This window comes from Thunnus albacares, chromosome 24 (assembly GCF_914725855.1).
Source record: "Thunnus albacares chromosome 24, fThuAlb1.1, whole genome shotgun sequence".
NCBI lineage: Eukaryota > Metazoa > Chordata > Actinopteri > Scombriformes > Scombridae > Thunnus > Thunnus albacares.
Window position 1 is genome coordinate 11,456,415 of NC_058129.1, and position 19,762 is coordinate 11,476,176.

Genomic DNA, 19,762 nt, shown 5'->3' on the forward strand with positions numbered 1-19,762 from the left:
ATTCAGTTGGTTGCAATCTGCAAGATGCCACTAAATCCTCCACACTCATCCTTTATTTATTTATTAGTTTATTTGTCAGGCATGATGCAAAAAACATTGTAACAGGTTAAAGTAACATGAAACAGATGTATTGCATACAGGATTTCTGTCCCTGGTTAGGCTTTTCTACTTAAAAAGTCATAATATATCATTATCAGAAATACATTATTTAAACAGAGCTCATAATAAATAATGACCTTCTCAATAACAACAGTATTTACATCACATAATCACATGTGTTGCGTATGTGTGCACATGTGTATGTTCCCTAATTCATGGCAATGATGTGTTTTTGTGCATAATATTTAAAGGTGCGTGTACATACATGCATAGTCTGTATCAATGTGCATGTATGTTTATCTGTATGTATCTGTTCCTTTATCTGTGTGTACATGTGCATGTGTGCACGCAGGTTTGGTTTGGTTTCAGCCAATGTTTCACCTTCTCATTCAAAGCAGTTTTCAATGTATGTTTTCTTCAAACTATAAAAAAAGAAGAGCCTCTAGAGAGTTTTTACCCTCAAAATTGCATGCTGAGAAGTCTGCTAATATGCTAATTATACTTATTTTTTAAAAAAAATAATTTATGAGTTGAGTAAACTCTCAGCAGTAATTTCACTCAACTCATCATTTCAAGTCAAAAGATTTAAGTCAGATTAAGTCATGTTCATAAGTTCAGAAATGGTCTGAAAAATAAAACTAGACAAGTTGAATTGAATTAATCAAATTTAAATATTTAGAAGATTAGTTGATTCCACTAAATTCCTTTATAATGATACAGTGATACAATTTACAGTGTAGATACAAATTAATTCCTCATTTCATTCAGTCTGCAGGCAATGAATGAACTCAGTCCAGTCTAAGCTGCACTTTGTCTTATCCCTTTTACTTGTTGCATATTTCTATTATGAACTTCTTTTTTTTTTTACTGTATTCAGTATATTGCTTTCCCACTTTTTATGCCTTTCATTGTCTAATTGTTTTTTTAAGTTGCCTTGCTGCAAAAATATCTCCTCCTATTGCACAATGAAGGTATGATCTGAACTGTATACATTAGGTGTTGTGGATAAAATGTTCTACCATATACTGTATGTAATTTTATATTGCTGGGAATGTGCATTGCTGCAGTAATTAAATACCTGACACATGACAGTACTTCATCACATTGATGCAAAAGTCCTGTACTGCAATAAAGCAGTCCTGTCCATTGATTTGTACCAGTGCTACCTTTGCAAAATATCATTATATTACCAAGACTTACTGGAGTATACATGTATGTCAATATGTCAAGCTCAGAGTCAAGATAGAAAATAACTGCACTGCTCCTTTAATGCTGCTGCACTGATGTTCAGTTGACGTCACACTCTTGTTGATTCAAACTCTGAGCATCATTTCATTCATGATCCAAATCCTGCTCCACCACAGCCAACTTACCACACACACACGCTGCCTCACAACGTGCTCTTTATACAGCTGCAGCTCCACCTACATGACACCAGACTATTGACAACATGCTATATTCTATTAGTAAAGGCTCAACTCTGTAGCTTTCTCATGGATTTCCCATATTAATCATTTCTGGAGTATTTCTCCAACCCCAGAGTCAGCACTGTAGGAGTTATGCTGAAAACCCTGAAGGCAGTTACGTCGTCTAATCACATGGCACGTTGTGAAAATCATCGAAATCATCACACACTCTGATATTGTGATGTGCTGCTGATTCAGACGGCACGGCAGTAACCCTATCATGGATCTGAATATAGATATTTCATCTTGGCTGGATGCTTCGCCTTTGATAGTCTTATGCATATTCATTAACCGTGATATCCACCAGAAGGTTATTATCCATAAATGTCACTCTGTAATTAATTAATCCTGTCTGCTGGTTGCTCTCCCTGCCTCATTAATGAGCCAAGTCTAGCTGATTGTATTCATATTCATGTGTCCAAATATACAGCTCTGTTTTGGATTCAGATGCCAGAATATTTCACTTCATTAGCAGCAGGAATCGCCGGAGGGCCATTTGACAGGCAGGATCTGCATTTTGAGTTTCCTGTCAGCGGCGTGCACAGGATCCCGTTTGTCTGTTTTGGTTGTTGCAATAATGAGGGAACACATGGCTCTGGAGTCAAAAGTGAGGGAACGTCTTGGTCGATGAGATGAGTTTACTCACATTCGAATGAGAATCACCTTCGACGGGTAATGCGGTCCAAGGAGACAATTATGGGGGTTATTTTGTGCTGTTTAGCAAATTGATTTTTAAAGCTACCCCAGAGGCACATCTATTACTGATGGTTTGAGTTTTAATAAAAATCCAATATGAATTTGCACAAAGCTGAGAGGAGTAACTCTGGCACATTAGGCTAATAGAGAAGAATACCACAACTCACGAATGGCTTGCAAATAGTTTGACATTTACCCTGCCATGCACTCAATTATTGGGAGAGAATTTTATCCTTAGGCCCTGCTCAGTTATGCATGATGCTCTCTGCAAATGGTTATAATCTATATAGGCTTTAAGGGACACTGTAACACATGCTCTGCTGATATTGTATGTGGCCAAAGTGTGTGCTTAGCGACATGGCTTAGTGCTAAGAGAGATAGCATCGTAATTGGAAGCTCACATGTCAAATCCCCTGACATCAGCCGTGTGTAAAGTATTCTTGAGCAAAACACTAAACCCCTTCTCGCACACTGTCACTTCTGATGGGAACATCAGCAAAATGTATAAAACATGAATGTAAATTGAACGACTTGAGCAGAGGGCTTCTTTTGTGTGCCTAAGGCTTCTGATTTAAATCACCCGCAGTTGGGTCTGTATCGTTCAACTACAATCCCTCTGCAGTTGGTGAAAGCCATTGTTAACTGTTAACTGGTTTGCTGTTTAACTGTGACGAGGAAGCTTGGCTACTGATATGAGACACAGCATGGAAATGAAAAAAGATTGTGGAATACATACCGTGTATATTTTTAAATACTGATTACAATGTATCCATGTATTTAAAAATGAATTTGTCATGACTTTTATCACCGAATCAATGAAAAGTTGCATATTAAGAACTTGTGAAGGGTGAAGTTTGAATCTTCAAAGAATGTCGGTTAAGTAGGACTAATATTAAAGGGGACGTGCACATTTTCAGGTCTATATTCATATTACAGGGCTCAACTGTAACTCAACTCTTCATGATTTACAGTGTAAAAAAAACTCTTTATTTATCATATTCTGGCCCTTTATGTAGCCTCTCAGTTCAGCCTCTGTCTGAAACAGTTTGTTTTAGCTCCTGTATCTTTCAGGCTCCCCTCCTGGTGAGCCCACACCCTGGCTCCAGAGACTACGTAAACAAACAATAGTAGCAGGATTTCACTTCTCAAATACATCTGAATACGTTCAAGCCCGAATCCGATCTAAAATATGCGAGTGGCCAACGTGAACAAACTTAGCAACAAAGACTACACAACGGCCGACGACTTAGCAGTTACAACGGATGAACCCCAATTTTTCTGAACTCAGTTGGCAATCATCTAATAATAAATTTGTGACATAGTAAGAATAAGAGTCTGCATCTACATGCTTACATCATCATGCTAACATTCTCACAATGATGATGCTAAATGGCTGATGTTAGGCAGGTAGAATTACCATGTTCATCATCTTAGTTAGTTGGTTTTGAGTAAAAGATATAGCTTTTACTCAAAACCAAAGACGTCAACCTCATGGTGGTACAAGAGGAAAAGTGAAAGGATCACCAAAGTTAGTGTCATCCTCTGGGCACCATGGATATATCTGCCAATTATCACGGCAATCAATCTAATATTTGTTCAGATATTTAAGTCTGGACGAAAGCGATAAGCCACCTGACTGTGGCTAAAAACAAATGTGACAGCAGAGAGTTTAAAATAAACAGAATACATATAATTATAAAGGTAAAATGTTCTATTGGTTTTAATTGCTTTTTTATTTTCTAAAGATTATCTGTGGGGAAACATACACTAATTAATTGTGAAATATCTGAAGTAAAAGCCATCAGCACCTCTCACACTCCCGTACAGGGAGACATAATTACGCTAGTTATGAGCCATATTGTTACATACAGTATGATGAGTCATACCTCGGGGTTCACAGGGTGCAGCGTCGTGTGGTTGATGGAGTCTCATATGCTGTCAGGCTGGGATCAGCTGGCTTCTCCTATAAGAAATCTTGACTATATTAATCAAATCTAAACATGTAGGATTATCTCAAAAACACACTGTCAAAGAGCTTAAATCAAAGCTGCTTTTTTAATTTCCTGAAAAACTGACATTTTAGATACACATGGTTTTCACTACAGAGCGACGCGCTCATTAATCCTAAAAGCAGTGAATTACAGTACAGTCAGTGATTAGCTGACTTTAGCTGTCTTTAATTAAGCTTTGTGTTTAATTCATTTTCAAACAACTGAAAGGATTTTAAGAATTCAAAGCTGAGCAAACCTCACTGACTTTCAAATAAAAGTTTCAAACTAAGTTTCTGTTTTAATATCAGGTTTAATATCAAGGTCTAAAAAGATAAATTGAGCAGGTAAAACATAAAACTGAATGAATGAATTTACCACAGCATGGAGCTGGTTTTGAACAGCATTTCAAGAAGTGAGCTTCCTTAAAGGTGATGTACTTCCTGTTGAAACAGGATGTTGTGATGAGGCAAAAAAAGTAGATCCTACACTGAGGAAGGACACTTAATTGCTCACTTTGCCATGCAGTTTCTAACAATATCTTTCATAGTGGATTTAGATAATACTGTCACACAACTATAATTTCAAGCTATTACGTGTATAAAGAGAAGAAATCAGCCTAAAGCACCGACACATCAACAGTCTTTGTACAGCTATTGTGCTTTGCATTTCTGGATTTAAATGCTTGGTGCTTGTGTGGTTATATTATTCACATTAATACCATGGCCAAATAGATAAAAGCCATATCTCTATATTTCCAGCACAGCGGTTTCTGCATCAGTAAAGCAATTACAACATTTTATTGTAAAATAATGCACCAAGCATCACTAATTGATGATGTCTAATTGTGTACGATTATCCAAGTGTGAATTTTTCCCTTAAACACTGCCGGCGGCAGGTCTTTGTCTACATACACTTAGTTTTAAGTTTAGGAAAGAGAAGGATCCCATAGATTGGTGGTATTATTAAAAGTGGTGAGAAAATATTCTCTGAGGGTCTAGTTGAATAGTTAATGAGACCTTTACTCTGAATGGTAGGAACCTTGATTTCCATACAACAGCAGCCACTTGAATTATTTGGAAAAAAAAACAAAAAAAAACTCACAAATGAGTGAATTTGGTTTGATCATATTTATCACAGACTGCTTTTAACTAGAAAAGAAAAGCACAACATTGAATTATTTAGGAGCTACTTGTTAGCATTAAATCCATCCATTGTAATTTGATTCCACTGAGAAAAGAAATTCATGCCAAGTGTCACACTGAAACTTTTCTTTTCCGCAAAAGAAAGTGGTCTTTGATCCGACAGAAAAAGGTATTTCACAGCTCAGCTGTGTATGCACAGACGCAATTATGTCTCCTGTAGCTCCGAGCTTCATAATGAAAGACTCACAGCACAGAGAGATAAAGTGACCAATGTACGTGACTTCTTCAAGATTTCTATCCTGATGTATTTATGTGTGTCTGCCCTGCATATCAAAAGGCCCCTCTCGCACTAGCTCAACACACCTTATGTGTTTCTCTTTTAAAGCATTGCATCACTTTGAAAGAGTTACAACCCAAAGTAATTTAGGCCTATTCCCTTGGAAAATCCTCCCGGTGTGTCCTTGAACACTAAGCCTGCGGTGCGAACAGCCATAAAGCTCTCATTTGTCATCTGGATTGTGTTTCAGTTCCCTCCAGAGCTCGCTTGTTTGGAGAAAAAAAAAAAAAAAAAAAAAAAAAGCGACAGTACGAAGACTGTTTTATCACTTGATGTTTAGTGGTTTTTAATAAAGAAAATAGAACAAGTGAGACTTTATTTTATTCCTCAGCAATTTATGTTACCACTCCTGCTCCCTGTTGTTAGAGTGCAATGTTTCTTGTATGAACCACTCAGAAAAGCCAATTTAAGAAGTTGCAGCAGGTGCCGTGACCTCATCTTAAATTTATAGAACATAAGTCAGCAGGTTCTTGAGGATGTTAAGAATTCTCTGCCCAGTAGCTCCACTTTGCACCAGTTAATAGGGTTATATTGAGTTTGACAGATGTGAATATATTATGCTGTAGTTCCAAACGAATGACGACGCGAGCATGTAATGGCTTTCACAGAAATGCTAAGCGATGCTTCTTTGCTGAACTTACTTATAGAAACGCTCATGATGGAAATACTGAGAGGAAATGTCTCTCAATCACAGCGCGCAGTGCAGGAATCTGCTCAAACTCATCTTCTCTGCGCGCGAAAACGTGGCACCTTTCCAAGTCTGTTCACCTTCCTCGACTCTCCTTGCAAATCTTTAGGGAGCCGTTCTGTTCTCAGCATCTACTTCAAATATTTGCCTCCATCCTTCATCGTGCTGCTTCACCCGCAATGTGAACGAGGGGCCAGCCAGCGTTTCGATATATGACTTGTCAAAGTAATATTCATCTTCAAGAAATAACCTGCAACATTTATAACTAAATGTCACTTTGCTCTCTACCGTCAGCTGCTATCTTTCAGCGGTGACATGAGCTTTACACGGATCAAGACAGCTTTTATACTTGCCTTTCTAAACATTTATAAAGGTAAAATTCCTCTGCTGCTGAGGATACCAAGTGTCCTGTTTAAGGCAGCAAGTGGTTTCTTTGGAATAAATATAAAAAGATGGAAGAGGGCACCATATCTTTATTATTCCAGTATGATGAGCGAGTTTCTACTCTCCAGAGCAAAGGCTGCTTATCACCAGAGCTGCTGCAAAAGGTGTAAAGCAACATTGCATGAGAGTAAAAGTTCATTCTTGACCAAGCAAATAGTTTCTTGCAGGTTGTTACTATTGAGTTTCCAAGAAAACATCATAGAAATCGTTTTCCTTCTGCAAACTTCATCTCCAAACAAAGCAGATCTGCAAGGTAATTATACTTTGCTAAAACTCCTTTAAACTGCAAACAAGTGAAATGATATCATCTCCTCTGTTCAGTTTTTCTTCACTTGAAAGAAAAAGCATGATCTCCAGAGTGTATCTAAGGTCAAACTGCTTTGTTTAAGAGAACATATGTGCAGAACGGTGGGTGAAATCTCACAATCCTCCGTCTTAAAGGAACCCTGTGGAGTTCTAGCGCTTTAGCTTTTTGTTAGCATGACTCAGATTTCTTTGTAGGCACGCAAGCGTGCAGCAATGCATTTCACTTTTCTGCAGGCAATTTCAAGCATCCCACTGATAGTTAGCGGAAATAATGCGCCAAGAAATGAAGCAATGTGCCAAAAACGGCAGGGAAGATGAAGCCTGTCAGCTAGCAAAACCTTGATGTAAACAATGTAGGTTTCAAGATATTTAAAAAATCTACTTTGCATGTGTTTTATGAGGGAGGACACGCCTTGAGGAAACACACACACACACACACACAAACACACACATAAAACTTCATGGAGTATACATTTAAAGAAATCTTGCTTTGGCTGCATGCTCTGCGTTACATCACTGCTGGGCATGGTCAAAAGTGCAACAGAGGTGAAACTTTGAAACAAGAGAAAGTACTTTTGTTGCCATGACAGATTTATGGTATCACACACACACACACACACACACACACATACCTGTCGTTCCCCATCTCCTCTCCTGTCAAATCAGAGGAGAGCCGGACCACTGCTGGGAGACTCTGAAATTAAGCAGATTAAGAAAGTGGAGGGTGGTACCTGCCAAAAAGCTCTCTGCTGGATTTGTCCATGATTCGCCCATGTGGCAAAGCTCCACTTCCTTGGCAAAGTTTCAGAAACGAGTTGAGCGCGTCACTGTGGAATTCTGTGTGAGGGAGAAGTGCACACACACACACTTGTGAATGTATCAGAGAAAACTTCTACAATGGCAGAGAGATTTCTTCCCAGACTTCCCAAACTTCTCTCATAGTTGGGATTAAGGTGCTGTCAGAGCACTGTATCATGGGAGTCTCTGCAAACAGAAAGATTAGAGGAGAAATATTACCTGAAGGCTTACTGCGCTATCTTTTCATGTGGCGCATGACTTCCCAGCGGCGTTCATTGGACTAAAACACAGTGTTTGCTTATGTGTGTGTTTGTGTGTGGCCCCCAACATTTGTGCTGTTTGTCTAACTTCCCCTGTGTAAAAAAAAAATAATACTAATCACCTGTAACAGACTGTCACACTGCTGCGTGACAAATTTAAAGAGAGGGTGACTTCACTTGTTTCTCTTCTCCTCCAATATCTCTCCTCTCTGCATCTCTTCATCCAAATGAGACTCAGTGTTTGATGTGCAGGCTTCCTTTGAGCCCCTGTGGGAGATGAAGTTGAAGTTTGTTCCCCTTGTTAACAGAGGCCCTTGCATCCAGGATCCAACAGGCAACCCGCTGCTTCCCTCCCTCCCTCCCTCACGTGGGAGGGAGACGTCTGAGAAACGTTATCTGCTGACTTCAAATGAGTGTTGAAGAGGGGGCAGCTTTGTTAAGGAACACTGGCTCCTCCGTGCTATTCAGAATTGTTTTAATTCCTCCTTTGAGCTGAGCTTCTCACTGTCTCTGGCTTTTTATCATTAAAGCACTTCTTCTGTTTCAAGGAAGAGAGGACAGATTTAGATGCAACACAGTTGAAACAGAGTTATGGAGGTTTAGGAATGACCTTGATGAAAATAGCACTGTGTCCTCCGGAATAAAAAAAGAGCTCCGCCGACTTCAACGGCGAAAAAAAAATTAAAAGCTATTAAAATTGTGTCTTTGAGGAGTAGTCTGCTTTTATCTCATGATTGCTCCAGACTAAAGCACAGCCTATTACAATGCAGAGGATTAGAATGAAATGTTCACCCAGTATCAGTATCTATGACAGTATCTTCTTTTCACCCCACGATGGTCAGTGTAACATTACCTCATAGCGAAGCCCAGAATGTGAAAAATGAAAGAAATTCATACCTTGCTTTCATTTCACACTGTGTTAAATGCTCCCACAATCCCTCACTCGAGATTTTTTTTTTGTACTCTCGCACCGATTAAAAGGACTCCGCACCTGTTAGCGCACATTTCAAATATAATTGTTGCTTGAAAAAAGTGGAGTTGGACAGCTCCATACAATTCAGGTGTGTTAGCAGCTTCAAAGGACTACACTGGTGTTTTTATATGGGACAATTATGGAATTCTTGTGCTTTAAAAGTGAGTGATTTCTGAGTGTGTAAGCAGATAAACAATTGTTCTTCATGCATAATTAAGGCAGTTACGAGCTACCTTACCCCTCCAAGTTTCACCAAAATTGGACAGATGGTGCTGTTATGGCCTGCTTCTGTAATAAAACTTAATAATTTAAAAAATATATATACTTTTAATGACATTTTGGGAAATACGCTCATTTGCATTCTTGCTGAGAATTAAGAGTTCAAACTGAAAGTTTATCACCAACTACAGTGCCATTTGGCACTGTAGTTGGTGATAAACTCTCATCTTGGAAACTGAACATACGCCAAATGTTTCTGCTGAGTAGCTCAACACGTGTTTGATGCTTATGGACACCCACTGGAGAGCCAGTGAAAAAAGGCCAAAAAAAAAAAAAAAAAAAGAAAAACTATGAATGACAACATCTCACTCTCTTCTACCAGGACATGTTTATTTACAGCGGCAAATGACAGGAGTCACAAGTGTTCCACAGGTACGTACAGAGAGACATCAATAGTTCCCACCTCCTGCACAAAGCACACTCAGCGAGGACAGTCCAAGGGACGCAGGGAGCATGGACACATACTGTACACTGAGCTCAAACACACCTGTTTTACCCCCTACAAGAAAGGACTGTGGAGGAGACAGAGAGGAGAGGAGGACGAGAGGGGGGGAGGAGGGGTGAGGTTGGGTTGGGGGAGGCGGGCGGGCGGGTGGGGAGGGGGGGGGTTTAGACTCATATTCAAATACAAAAGAACATGTACAAATCGTATAGCCTCCAGGCACTGTGCTCCCATATTTACAGTCACTGTAACAGGCAGCGGAACCACTCCATGGCAGGACCATCCGTTTGAGATATGCAGGTACGTGGGCTCGTTGTGAGAAAACAAAGCCTATGAGGTCTGGGATAAAAACCGATGGAGTCTGAGAGGCAGGGGGATAGTGGCGAGGGGGCGGCGGCGGCGGCAGAGGGGGGCAGGGGGCGGGGGCTCGCAGACACACGTGTGGAGTGCTGCAGCCCCGGGGAATTAATCACTGTCGAGAACTACATAATCAGATTTTACCTATCAGAGAACACTCTGAAACTCAGCGTGAGAGCTCTCGCCGACTCGCTCCACACTCAGAGAGAGAGAGAGACACTCGAAGCACTCGGACATTCATACTTGGCACACGGTCATCATAACCTACATGACCTGCAGAGCCACATAATGCATCATGGAGCTGAGAAGTGTACTTTATAACACACCTTAATATAAATAGTTAACAAAATGAACAAATAAATAACAACAAAATAAACGCCAAAATAAAATTAACTCTTTCATTTTAGGATATTTTCTATAATCGGGATGCTGTGTGAAAAATCTAAATGGGCACACACACACACACACACACACATGCTGCGTACGTGCAGATACATTCAACAACCATACATGCAACCTGATTCATGAAGACATACAACAAAGTGTATTCACCCACCCATGCATGTATGCACACACACACACACATACACACACACACACAGACACACACACACACACACACACACGTGATGATGCATTACCTGGTATTGAAACTAGATTTCTGCAGCCCATCACTGCACTTTGTACTCAGGAGTTGCAGCATCAGCCTGACATGTAGTTGTACTAAATAGTGTTTCCGTCCAGTGTCGTTGTCTACTACCCACAATCCTAAGACTACATTTCCCAGAATTCCACAGCAATCACAATAAAAATTTCATCTTTTAAACACATTCTGTGGCAAAAAAAAGCAGCAAAGTTGTGACCAAAAATTCATTTTGATGGTCTACACTGCTGCTGCTGCTGCGGCGGCGGCAGCACTGGGCCACAAGGGGGGCAGGGGGGAAAAAAAAAGAAGAGAAGGCACACTAATGCCGTAATTACTGCCTCCATTGAAATGCTGTGAAATAGCTTTAGGGCATGGACTTTCTTAAGGGAAAGCAAATGACTTGAAAAAGCATTATTACACCATCACTGAACTTTGGACCAAAACACAACAAAAGGAGGAAAAAAAAAAAAGTTTTCATCTGAGGGAGGAAAAAAAAAAAAAAAAAAGCCAAGCCTGTTGCATTTTGAAAAAAGACACATCCCTTAGGGTATATTTACATAAAAGCTTTGTAAAATATTCTTTTTTTTTTCACCTATGTACAACACATGACAACATCAGAGAGAAAAGCGATCAGACCGAGAAACAAAAGGTTTTTAAAAAAAAAAAAAAATTAAAAAAAAAAGCATCTGAGGCAGATCTGACACAGGAATGAATAAAGAAGTTTATCATTCATTAAAAACAGAAATTACACACATGTTGATTTATTTGTTATCAGCATACCTTTACCAGATTGTTCCCATGCCTTGAGCACAAATCAGCTTGCAGTGCAGGCGATGTATGTTGTATGCGGTTTGAACAAAGATGAATGAAACATACTGTGACGATGCACGTGTTAGAGAATGAAACAGTTGATGTGTCAGCGATATTCAGTGTCAATATAACAGGCTTTTGTAACAATGACATCAATGCACATGTGTGGTACGCTATTATATCGTATACTTCATAGACTGCAACACATTATTCTCTCTTTTTGTCCTTTTTTGTTGAAGATTTTTGATTTTTTTTTTTTTTCCTACAACACACAAAGTGAGATCCAACAGCCCTCCGGAGTCCAAATTCTTCTTCATAATTAACCATTACGTCCTGTTTCATACAATTTTTCACCCTACTGGGAACAAATTCCCCTCATAAGAACCTGTCGTTATGATTTCCTGGAGTAATAAAAGCCTAAAATCTCATTAAAAGTGGTTTAGCTTTTGTTACTGAAGCCAGCTAGCTTGAAACACAGTGCTCAAGTGTTTGCCCCTCATTAGCCATTCACCTAGCTGGGCTATTAAAGGCATACAAGGGCTGCTGTAGTGTAACGAGGCGATTGGGTTTAAATCAATGTGATCTCCCGCAGTGAGGGTCGGCCCGTGCGTTTGAACAAAAAAAAAAAAAAAAAAAAAAAAAAAAAACAGAGAGAAAAGCAAAAGCACACTCGCATACAAGCTTTGCCTGCGTTTCTGATTGTGTCGCCGGGGGAGAAGTTGTAGACGGGGAGGGTGGGAGGGTGAAGGGGGCTGGAGACGTGATTTATAACCATTATCTGCATGGAAGTCTTACGTGGTAAAGAAAGAATGACACAAAACAACAAAGCATCATCAGAAAAAAATAAAATAATAAAAAGCCAAAAAATAATATACAATCATTGATCAACAAGAGCCTTCCACTGATGCCATGTTGGTAAGAACATGATACATTTATCACTCAGGGTGTCTAAAAGGTTGACCCTTTCTTCCTTTCTATTTTCTCTCTATTATTTGTATTTACACATGCCTTTCACTGGGGCATTGTTATAAACAGATATGGTATTTTACTCCACTTTTTTCCAGTGTTGTAGTTTCTCTGGGTTTTGGTCTCGTGATCCGAATGTTCTTTTGGTGGCGAGGGGGGACCGACCCTTTACGCTTTGCTGTCGTCAGGCTTTGTGTGGATGCTGTTGTCACTGTGCACTTTGATTTCAATCGTATCCGGCTTGAGAGACTCTTTTCCATTTTCTTCCTTCAGCGGTAGCTTCCTGTTGGTAGAAGAAGACGCAAAAAAAAAAAGCATATAAGTGAGATGCTGCGTGTATACTTCACTTGAGTATGGTGATTACGGAAACTTAAAGCACATTTACAATTAACGTGAACAGGCACAGACTTCAGAGTGACTACCTGGAGGATGTTTTTGTATGAAGCAGGCACATACAGTAAATGCTAGCTAAATTAGGACTAAATTACTACCATTTGAGAGCGTGGGCTTAATGGTTTGCTCCACGAAATGTGTACTTTCCTGCTTTAGAGCCCACCAGTAATCACAATAATCACCTTTTAGACCTTTTGGTGCACGGATCAGTTGCCCCCATTGGGATTAATAAAGCTGAATTTAAATGAAGTGAAAAGGCACCAGGGATATTAAATATAACAGTGTCTACAGGGCTGCACACAGGCCAAAAGAAAGATATATTAATCATATTCATGCCTTCCTTTGGCCTCAGAGGTTGATTAAACAGAGGACATCTGACCTAAAATAGACACCAGTTTGTCTGATTGTCTTATGCTTCCTTCCGGTGCTCAGATATCTTATGGGAGAGGAAGATGAGATGAGGATAGTAACCAAACATGACTTGGCAGGCCCGTTGTTGGATTTTCTCCAAATGTTCATTTGGGATAAATGCCACTTTGGTACACTAGAGTAACAACTACATAATATTTATATGGATGGTAAAAGAGTATTGAGACGCAGAGTCAGTCATATCAGAAGACAACCCTGTGTCCTAGAAATTACATTTATTTACTAACAGCCAATATAATAAATGTAATTATGCTTTTTATATCAGCATAGTAAAGAAATGATGATGATAAACGTACAGTAGACAATGCAGGATTTAAATATTTTTTAATAATCCTCTTTGCAAAAGGTTCAAATGCTCAAGGATACACACAATGTGCTTTAGTGTGAATGACTGAATGTAAGCATAACTTTGTTTACAATAAAACTCCACAGGGTGCCTTTAAATACTATAAAAGGCGATGCCGACTTGAAGGAGAGGGGACGTATTTACTTTAATATCTAACCAAAACCATGATCTTTTCTTAAAGAGGACATAACATGCACACTTCCAGGTCTATATTTCTGATTCACAGTTCCTTATTTATCTCATACTGGCTCTTAATGCAGCCCCTCAGTTCAGCCTCTGTCTGAAACAGGTGGTTTTATCTCCTGTCTCTTTAAGGCCCCGCCTCCTGATGGAAGCTCCCTGCTCCGGAGACTACATAAACAAACAGTAGTTGTCACATTTTGCTTCTTTTTCCTGTTCTTTACTCAAAATATAACCTTCTCAAATACGTCTGTACATGTTTGAGCCCAAATCTGATCAAAAATATGCGAGTAGACAAAACGAATGACTGCGGAGCGACTGAATGATCTGATGTCAGTCGATGAGGAGGTAGAGGTAACTTTGCAAATGAAGCATTCAGAGCAGGCTGAAGCACTGACTTTTGACTTTGACATTTTTATAAACATTCACGTCACGTTTTGGGACTCTGACAATGTTTAACAGACATCTGTCATTATAACAGTATATATAAATGATACATAATCACAAAAAACATGACATGTCCCCTTTAACCCAAATGCTTTTGCAGCCTAAACCTAAAAACACACACAGGAAGCAGGAATGCAAACCCAGGTTTTCAGTATCCAAGTCCTGCGCTTTGTACACCTGCCATCCTTCCAGACCACCTTGTTATGACTCCTGTGTGATACAGGTACACAACTCCTCTTGGACTAAAAATGTTGTCAGTGAACATAATCCAAGCTGCAAAGTTTCTTTTAAAAACTTCTCTGGCAAACACATCAAGTAGTATATAAATGTAACTTCCGGACATCTCATCGTTCACGTTGGAAGTGAACTGGACTTGGATTTAACAGATCTATGCATCTTAAATAGCAGATTTTACATAACTGAACAGTTTCTCACATTATTACAGCATTTGAACAATGTTCTGTTAGCTTGTTGTTTCTTTCTTCAGTCTGTGCTCTCATTGTTCTAGCTGTGTCGGCCTGAATAACATCACTTCAGAGCTGGCAAATATCCCATTTACTTTTGATTTGATTCATTTTGAGGAGAGAGAGAAAAAAAAAGAGGGAACGAAATAAAATATACATGCATGTGTTATTAGGCATGAGACATTTGATTGGCTGGCTGCCTCTTCTCAGCCGCTGTGTTCATCTCATCTTCAGAGTCTTGTATCGAGTAATTCAGCAGAAGGACATCACGGCTTTATCTTTATGATAATGTGGATGAAAATCTAAGCAGCCTGTGTTTCCAGTAATATGATGTATGAGGGCTTTTATCTGCATTCAGCACTCTAAAGTACTTTATCCTATTGCAGTTAATACAGTGACTGAGAAAAAGTCAGAATAAAATAATAAAGTGACATAATATGACTTTAATGATGACGATTTATAATATATGTCAGACTTTGGTATGGGTATGTGTTTTGTTTTAATAGCTCACATTTATACTCCTGATTTTACTAAACTCATACTGTATTTAGACATTTTAAATGGATCATAATTAGACAATGAAAAGTAATATAAATCTCCCATCTGTTACAGGTGATTTACTGGTGTTTTCATGCTGTATATACATCTTTTGGTACAATAGTAAGTCTACAGGACACACATTGAAACAGTTGATTGTCAATTTTATTTGCTGTAACCGTCAAAATAAAAAAAAAAGTCTAACCAAAAACCACCTATTGAGAACGCAATATGAACCATGCACGGAGCAATGTGAAGTAAACACTTGTCTATCATTTGTCGCTCTATATTGTAAATAAAGCAATTTGTCGTTCAGCGGCAGCTTGCTCCAAAAAAACAAAAAAAAACACAGACAACAATAAACACCTAAAGTGCAAAAATATGAGGAAAATATTGAGTTGTAGTGGCTTTTTCCTGGATTCTCTTTTTGTTCATTCGGTGTGTACTTTTGAGATACTATCAAAATATTAAGGAGATGGGATTGAGTCAGAAGCAAAGAAAGCAGATGTAGACTTGATCCTGCTGAGTGTGCTTTAAGATGATGGGTATCAGGCTACCAGCAGGATGGTATTAACACACTTTAGCTGAGGGCTTCTCATTTCCTGAGTTCGCAGGGTTGCTCTGGTTCTTATTCTGCTGTATTTCGAGCTCCTGTTAATCATTCAGAACTTGTTTGTCACCCTGCCTGAGAAACATAAACCATTCATCCATGCTTTTGACTCTCTAAGCAATAAAACCTAAAAAAAAATGTTTAATCTAATCTTATTTAACTCTCAGAAAGAAGGCGAACAACAATACTCACCAAAATGTAAAAGGTTTGACCAGGACAGTTTAATTTCAATTTTATTGACCTTTAATTAAATATTAAACATTAATCAGTCAGTGGTGCTCGTCACTGATGTGATGGAGCTTTCATTTAATTCAGTAATTATATCTGAATTATTTCTTTATTTAAAGGCCTATTTTGTGTCACAGTGGTGGGTCAGTGGAAAGTTTTGGCCTAAATGTTGTTTCACCATATTTCATTATTTTTTTTGCCCAATTTCTTCAAGTAAATAGTCAATTCCGAAAGGCCACACAACACAAAATCACTGTCAAATAGCTGCACTGGAGTTTGTTTCTGTGAGCGAGATCATGAATGTAAAACAGCAGCCCTGCGTGATACTTTACCTAATAAGCCCAAATATTGCAAGTGGCCAGAGGGGGTTCCCCTTTGGTTGATTGGTGGACGTTAAAGTTCCTGCACAGCGGAGCCAATTTCATGTCCCATTAGCTTAATGCAAACCCAGATTGGACTTATGCTCAGACGGGGAGGTTTTCTCAACATATGGGAAGGTTTCACCGCTTCGCTTGCTGTTTCCCTTTTTCTCGGGTGCGGACGCCATATCGAGGGAGGGAAGGAAGGAGTTTTCTGAATCGACATATCGATTCAGTTTGTCATTAAAAAAGATGATGAACACGCCACACTTCTTTTCTTTGATTTCCTGTGTTTTTTTATGCTCTGAGTTTAGTGTTTTCTCTTTAGCTCGTTTTATAAATACATAACCTCCACATGCAGCCATTCAAATCACACAAATCTCCAGTTGTCTATATGTTGGGAACTAATTAACTAGTTCTGTAATGATTGACCCCCAGTTTATGAGCGCTCTACTTCCTCTATGGGCACATAGAGCTAAACGACTCAATAAATTAAAGCAATGCAATTTTCCTCTTGTATACTCCTCATACATTAGAGCCTTCTTGAAAACTATTTTTGTCCAGTAAATGTATGACGTGTCTCAGCCAGTTGAGGTCAGTTTGTCCCCCCTGCTGTCCTTTCAGAGCTTGAGGAGCCGTGCTGCTGACAGAACAGCTGGTACAGTGAGGACTTAAGGCCACGTTATGCTCACAGGAAGCTAGTGTATATGATGTGTCCAACTATATCTGAAGGCAAAAGTGTTTATAGCTGTTCTGAACATTACAGAGACAGGTGAGAAGTGATACTGGGGATAATATGGGAACAAGGAGAAGTCATTTCATATGTTATGAACCAATACAAATACAATTCAGCAGCGCTTATGTGTCGTTGATGCCTCGCATCCATATGTACGCTACTAACATCAAGGTGTTGCTGAATTGTCCCAACCAATATTTTTACTGATCTTAAATGATCTTTCCATTTCAACTATTCATAATATTACTGGTTACATCACTGCAGAGTTGTCAGGTTAGTGTGTGAGAAGTGGATTATTAATGATAAAGAGTGGGATATGGAGGATAATCGACTTGATCTGGCAACCCCCAACTTCAAGCTGTATTGTGCTGTCGACTAGCTGTAGCCTGGTAGTAGTAGGAGTACTTATAGTTTAAAAAAAGTTTCAAACGTCACATAATTGAAAACGTCTCCACTGGACAAAACTAACATCAGTTGATATAATATTCAAATTTCAGCTGTTATGTGTTGTTGGCTAATTTATAATTGTTTCTCAGATGTCATTTTATTAAAGAGCTTTATTGCTGTAAGTGAAAATGCCTCCAAAAGCAAATTAAGATATCAGAAAAAATGTAAAATATCAGTTTAAAATGAGAGAAGAAAACATAATACAAGTCCAGTTATATCAGCTAATGCATATTCAATAAACTATTTGTAGAGTCAGACTCTTTATGAGTGTGTGTGTGTGTGTGTGTGTGCATATGGACATACAAGTGCATGTACACATCTGTTTGTGCCAAAGATAAAACTAGGCCTCACATCTGTGGAAAACTGACAAAAGATTTCCCCAGAAATGACAAACAGCCTTGCTGCTGCCTGATTTTGCTGTTTGCATGGACGACTCCTACTGCAGATACACGTTTTTACACAAAGATATTGCTTTGTTTGTATAATGTAATTAGGTTGTATGTGTGAAAAGTCAAAGGTAATAAGAATATGTATTTTTCCTCAAATGCTAAAGGAAATTCTGTAATTTCTTTCTCTTCCAGGGTTTTGACCTCAACAAGACTCCTGCACACGCCGCCACATACTGTATTTTGCATGCATTCATGCACCACACGCTCCCTCAGATATTATATTTTAAACAAACAGCAAACAGAAAAGCTACTGGGTCTTGACAAGCCTCTTTGATTGTGTTGCGAGAACCAGCATCTGTGCGCACCTCATGGTGGGCTGGGAACATATCACAGAGTGTGTATGCAGATGTGCATTAGTAATCTGTAAGTTTCTAAGTGACACCACAGCACAGCAGGGGTGACTTGCTCTTCTCCTCCCCTGACGTTAATTAAGGCCATCTATGGCAGACCATACAGGCTGCCTGGAATCCCTGCTTTTCAATGAGATTAATTAGGTGGCCCAAGTTCTAAACCGTGCTACATCCCAGGGATGTTTGTTTACAGTCTTATCTAAAGCTTTACATTTACATGTATATTTTCTTCAGGCATATTTTATCTTCGCTGACACCCAGGATCTTATGGTGAGTGTAAAAGTCTCACTCAAGGACACTCTGACAGCGCACACAGCTGCTGATGGACACTGGCTGTTCGCATGGGGATCAAAGACCTTATTACCTGACCTGCTAAAGGAATCAGCTCGTTTGCATGATTGTGCCGGAAGAAGAGAGGCAATGTAAGTTAACCCTTCTACAAGGCCAAGCAGGTGTATGTTTTGATTTCCCATTTACAAAGTCAGGTGGGCTTTCAACAAAGCCTTTTTAGCTTTGCAAGACAGCCAAGCTTTTTGTTTGCTCTGGTGTTAAGAGGGAGTGCTGCACACTTAATTAAAGCTGAAGTGCGAGACTTTTGTCTCCCCCCTCTGGCAATGACAGTAATTACAAAAACACTGTCGACACATGCTTATGTCATAGGCTCTGCCGTAGTCTACTCCATCGCTACTATTGTGGCTGTAAAACAGTGGATAAATGGTTTTGAGCATCACACAACCCCTACAATATGACTTGTTTCACTATAAAATTTGATCCATTCAGTCTAATAACATTTAAAAAAGTCTAGAAAAGTAACACGATTAAATTATTTTATCCTCATTCAAGTTAGCAGAGAGCTAACTGGAAGTTAGCTGCTCGGCCGGCGGGTGTCTTGCAGTATGCATTCATCTGCATGGCACGGGAATGTCACCACTGACACCAGATTTAAAAACTCTGTATACTGTGAAATACAGAGAGATTTATAGGCTTAATCAGCATTGTGTGAACTCGTTGGACATTCATCTTTATGTAGAAGTTGCACATTGCAGGTTTAAATGTCAGACGTCAGAGCCTGCCACTCCAGAATTTA

At 39.2% G+C, this 19,762-nt stretch overlaps 2 protein-coding genes across 13 annotated transcripts in view; both read right to left on the bottom strand.

The window, feature by feature from the left end:
* The window catches only part of LOC122976721, an 81,020-nt gene extending 76,307 nt beyond the window's left edge, over positions 1-4,713 (bottom strand). For all 5 annotated transcript variants that reach the window (XM_044345368.1, XM_044345366.1, XM_044345365.1 and 2 more), the window contains exons 1-2: positions 4,628-4,713; positions 4,148-4,224 (exon numbers count right to left, since the gene is read on the bottom strand). The gene's annotated coding sequence lies outside the window, so the exon portion shown is untranslated. The remainder of the gene's footprint in view (positions 1-4,147; positions 4,225-4,627) is intronic.
* Positions 4,714-12,735: 8,022 nt separating this feature from the next.
* The window catches only part of LOC122976189 (neural cell adhesion molecule 2-like), a 436,488-nt gene continuing 429,461 nt past the window's right edge, over positions 12,736-19,762 (bottom strand). For all 8 annotated transcript variants that reach the window (XM_044344505.1, XM_044344504.1, XM_044344509.1 and 5 more), the window contains one exon: positions 12,736-12,983. In XM_044344505.1, the coding sequence (XP_044200440.1) occupies positions 12,869-12,983 (115 nt within the window). In that variant the 3' untranslated portion in view covers positions 12,736-12,868. The remainder of the gene's footprint in view (positions 12,984-19,762) is intronic.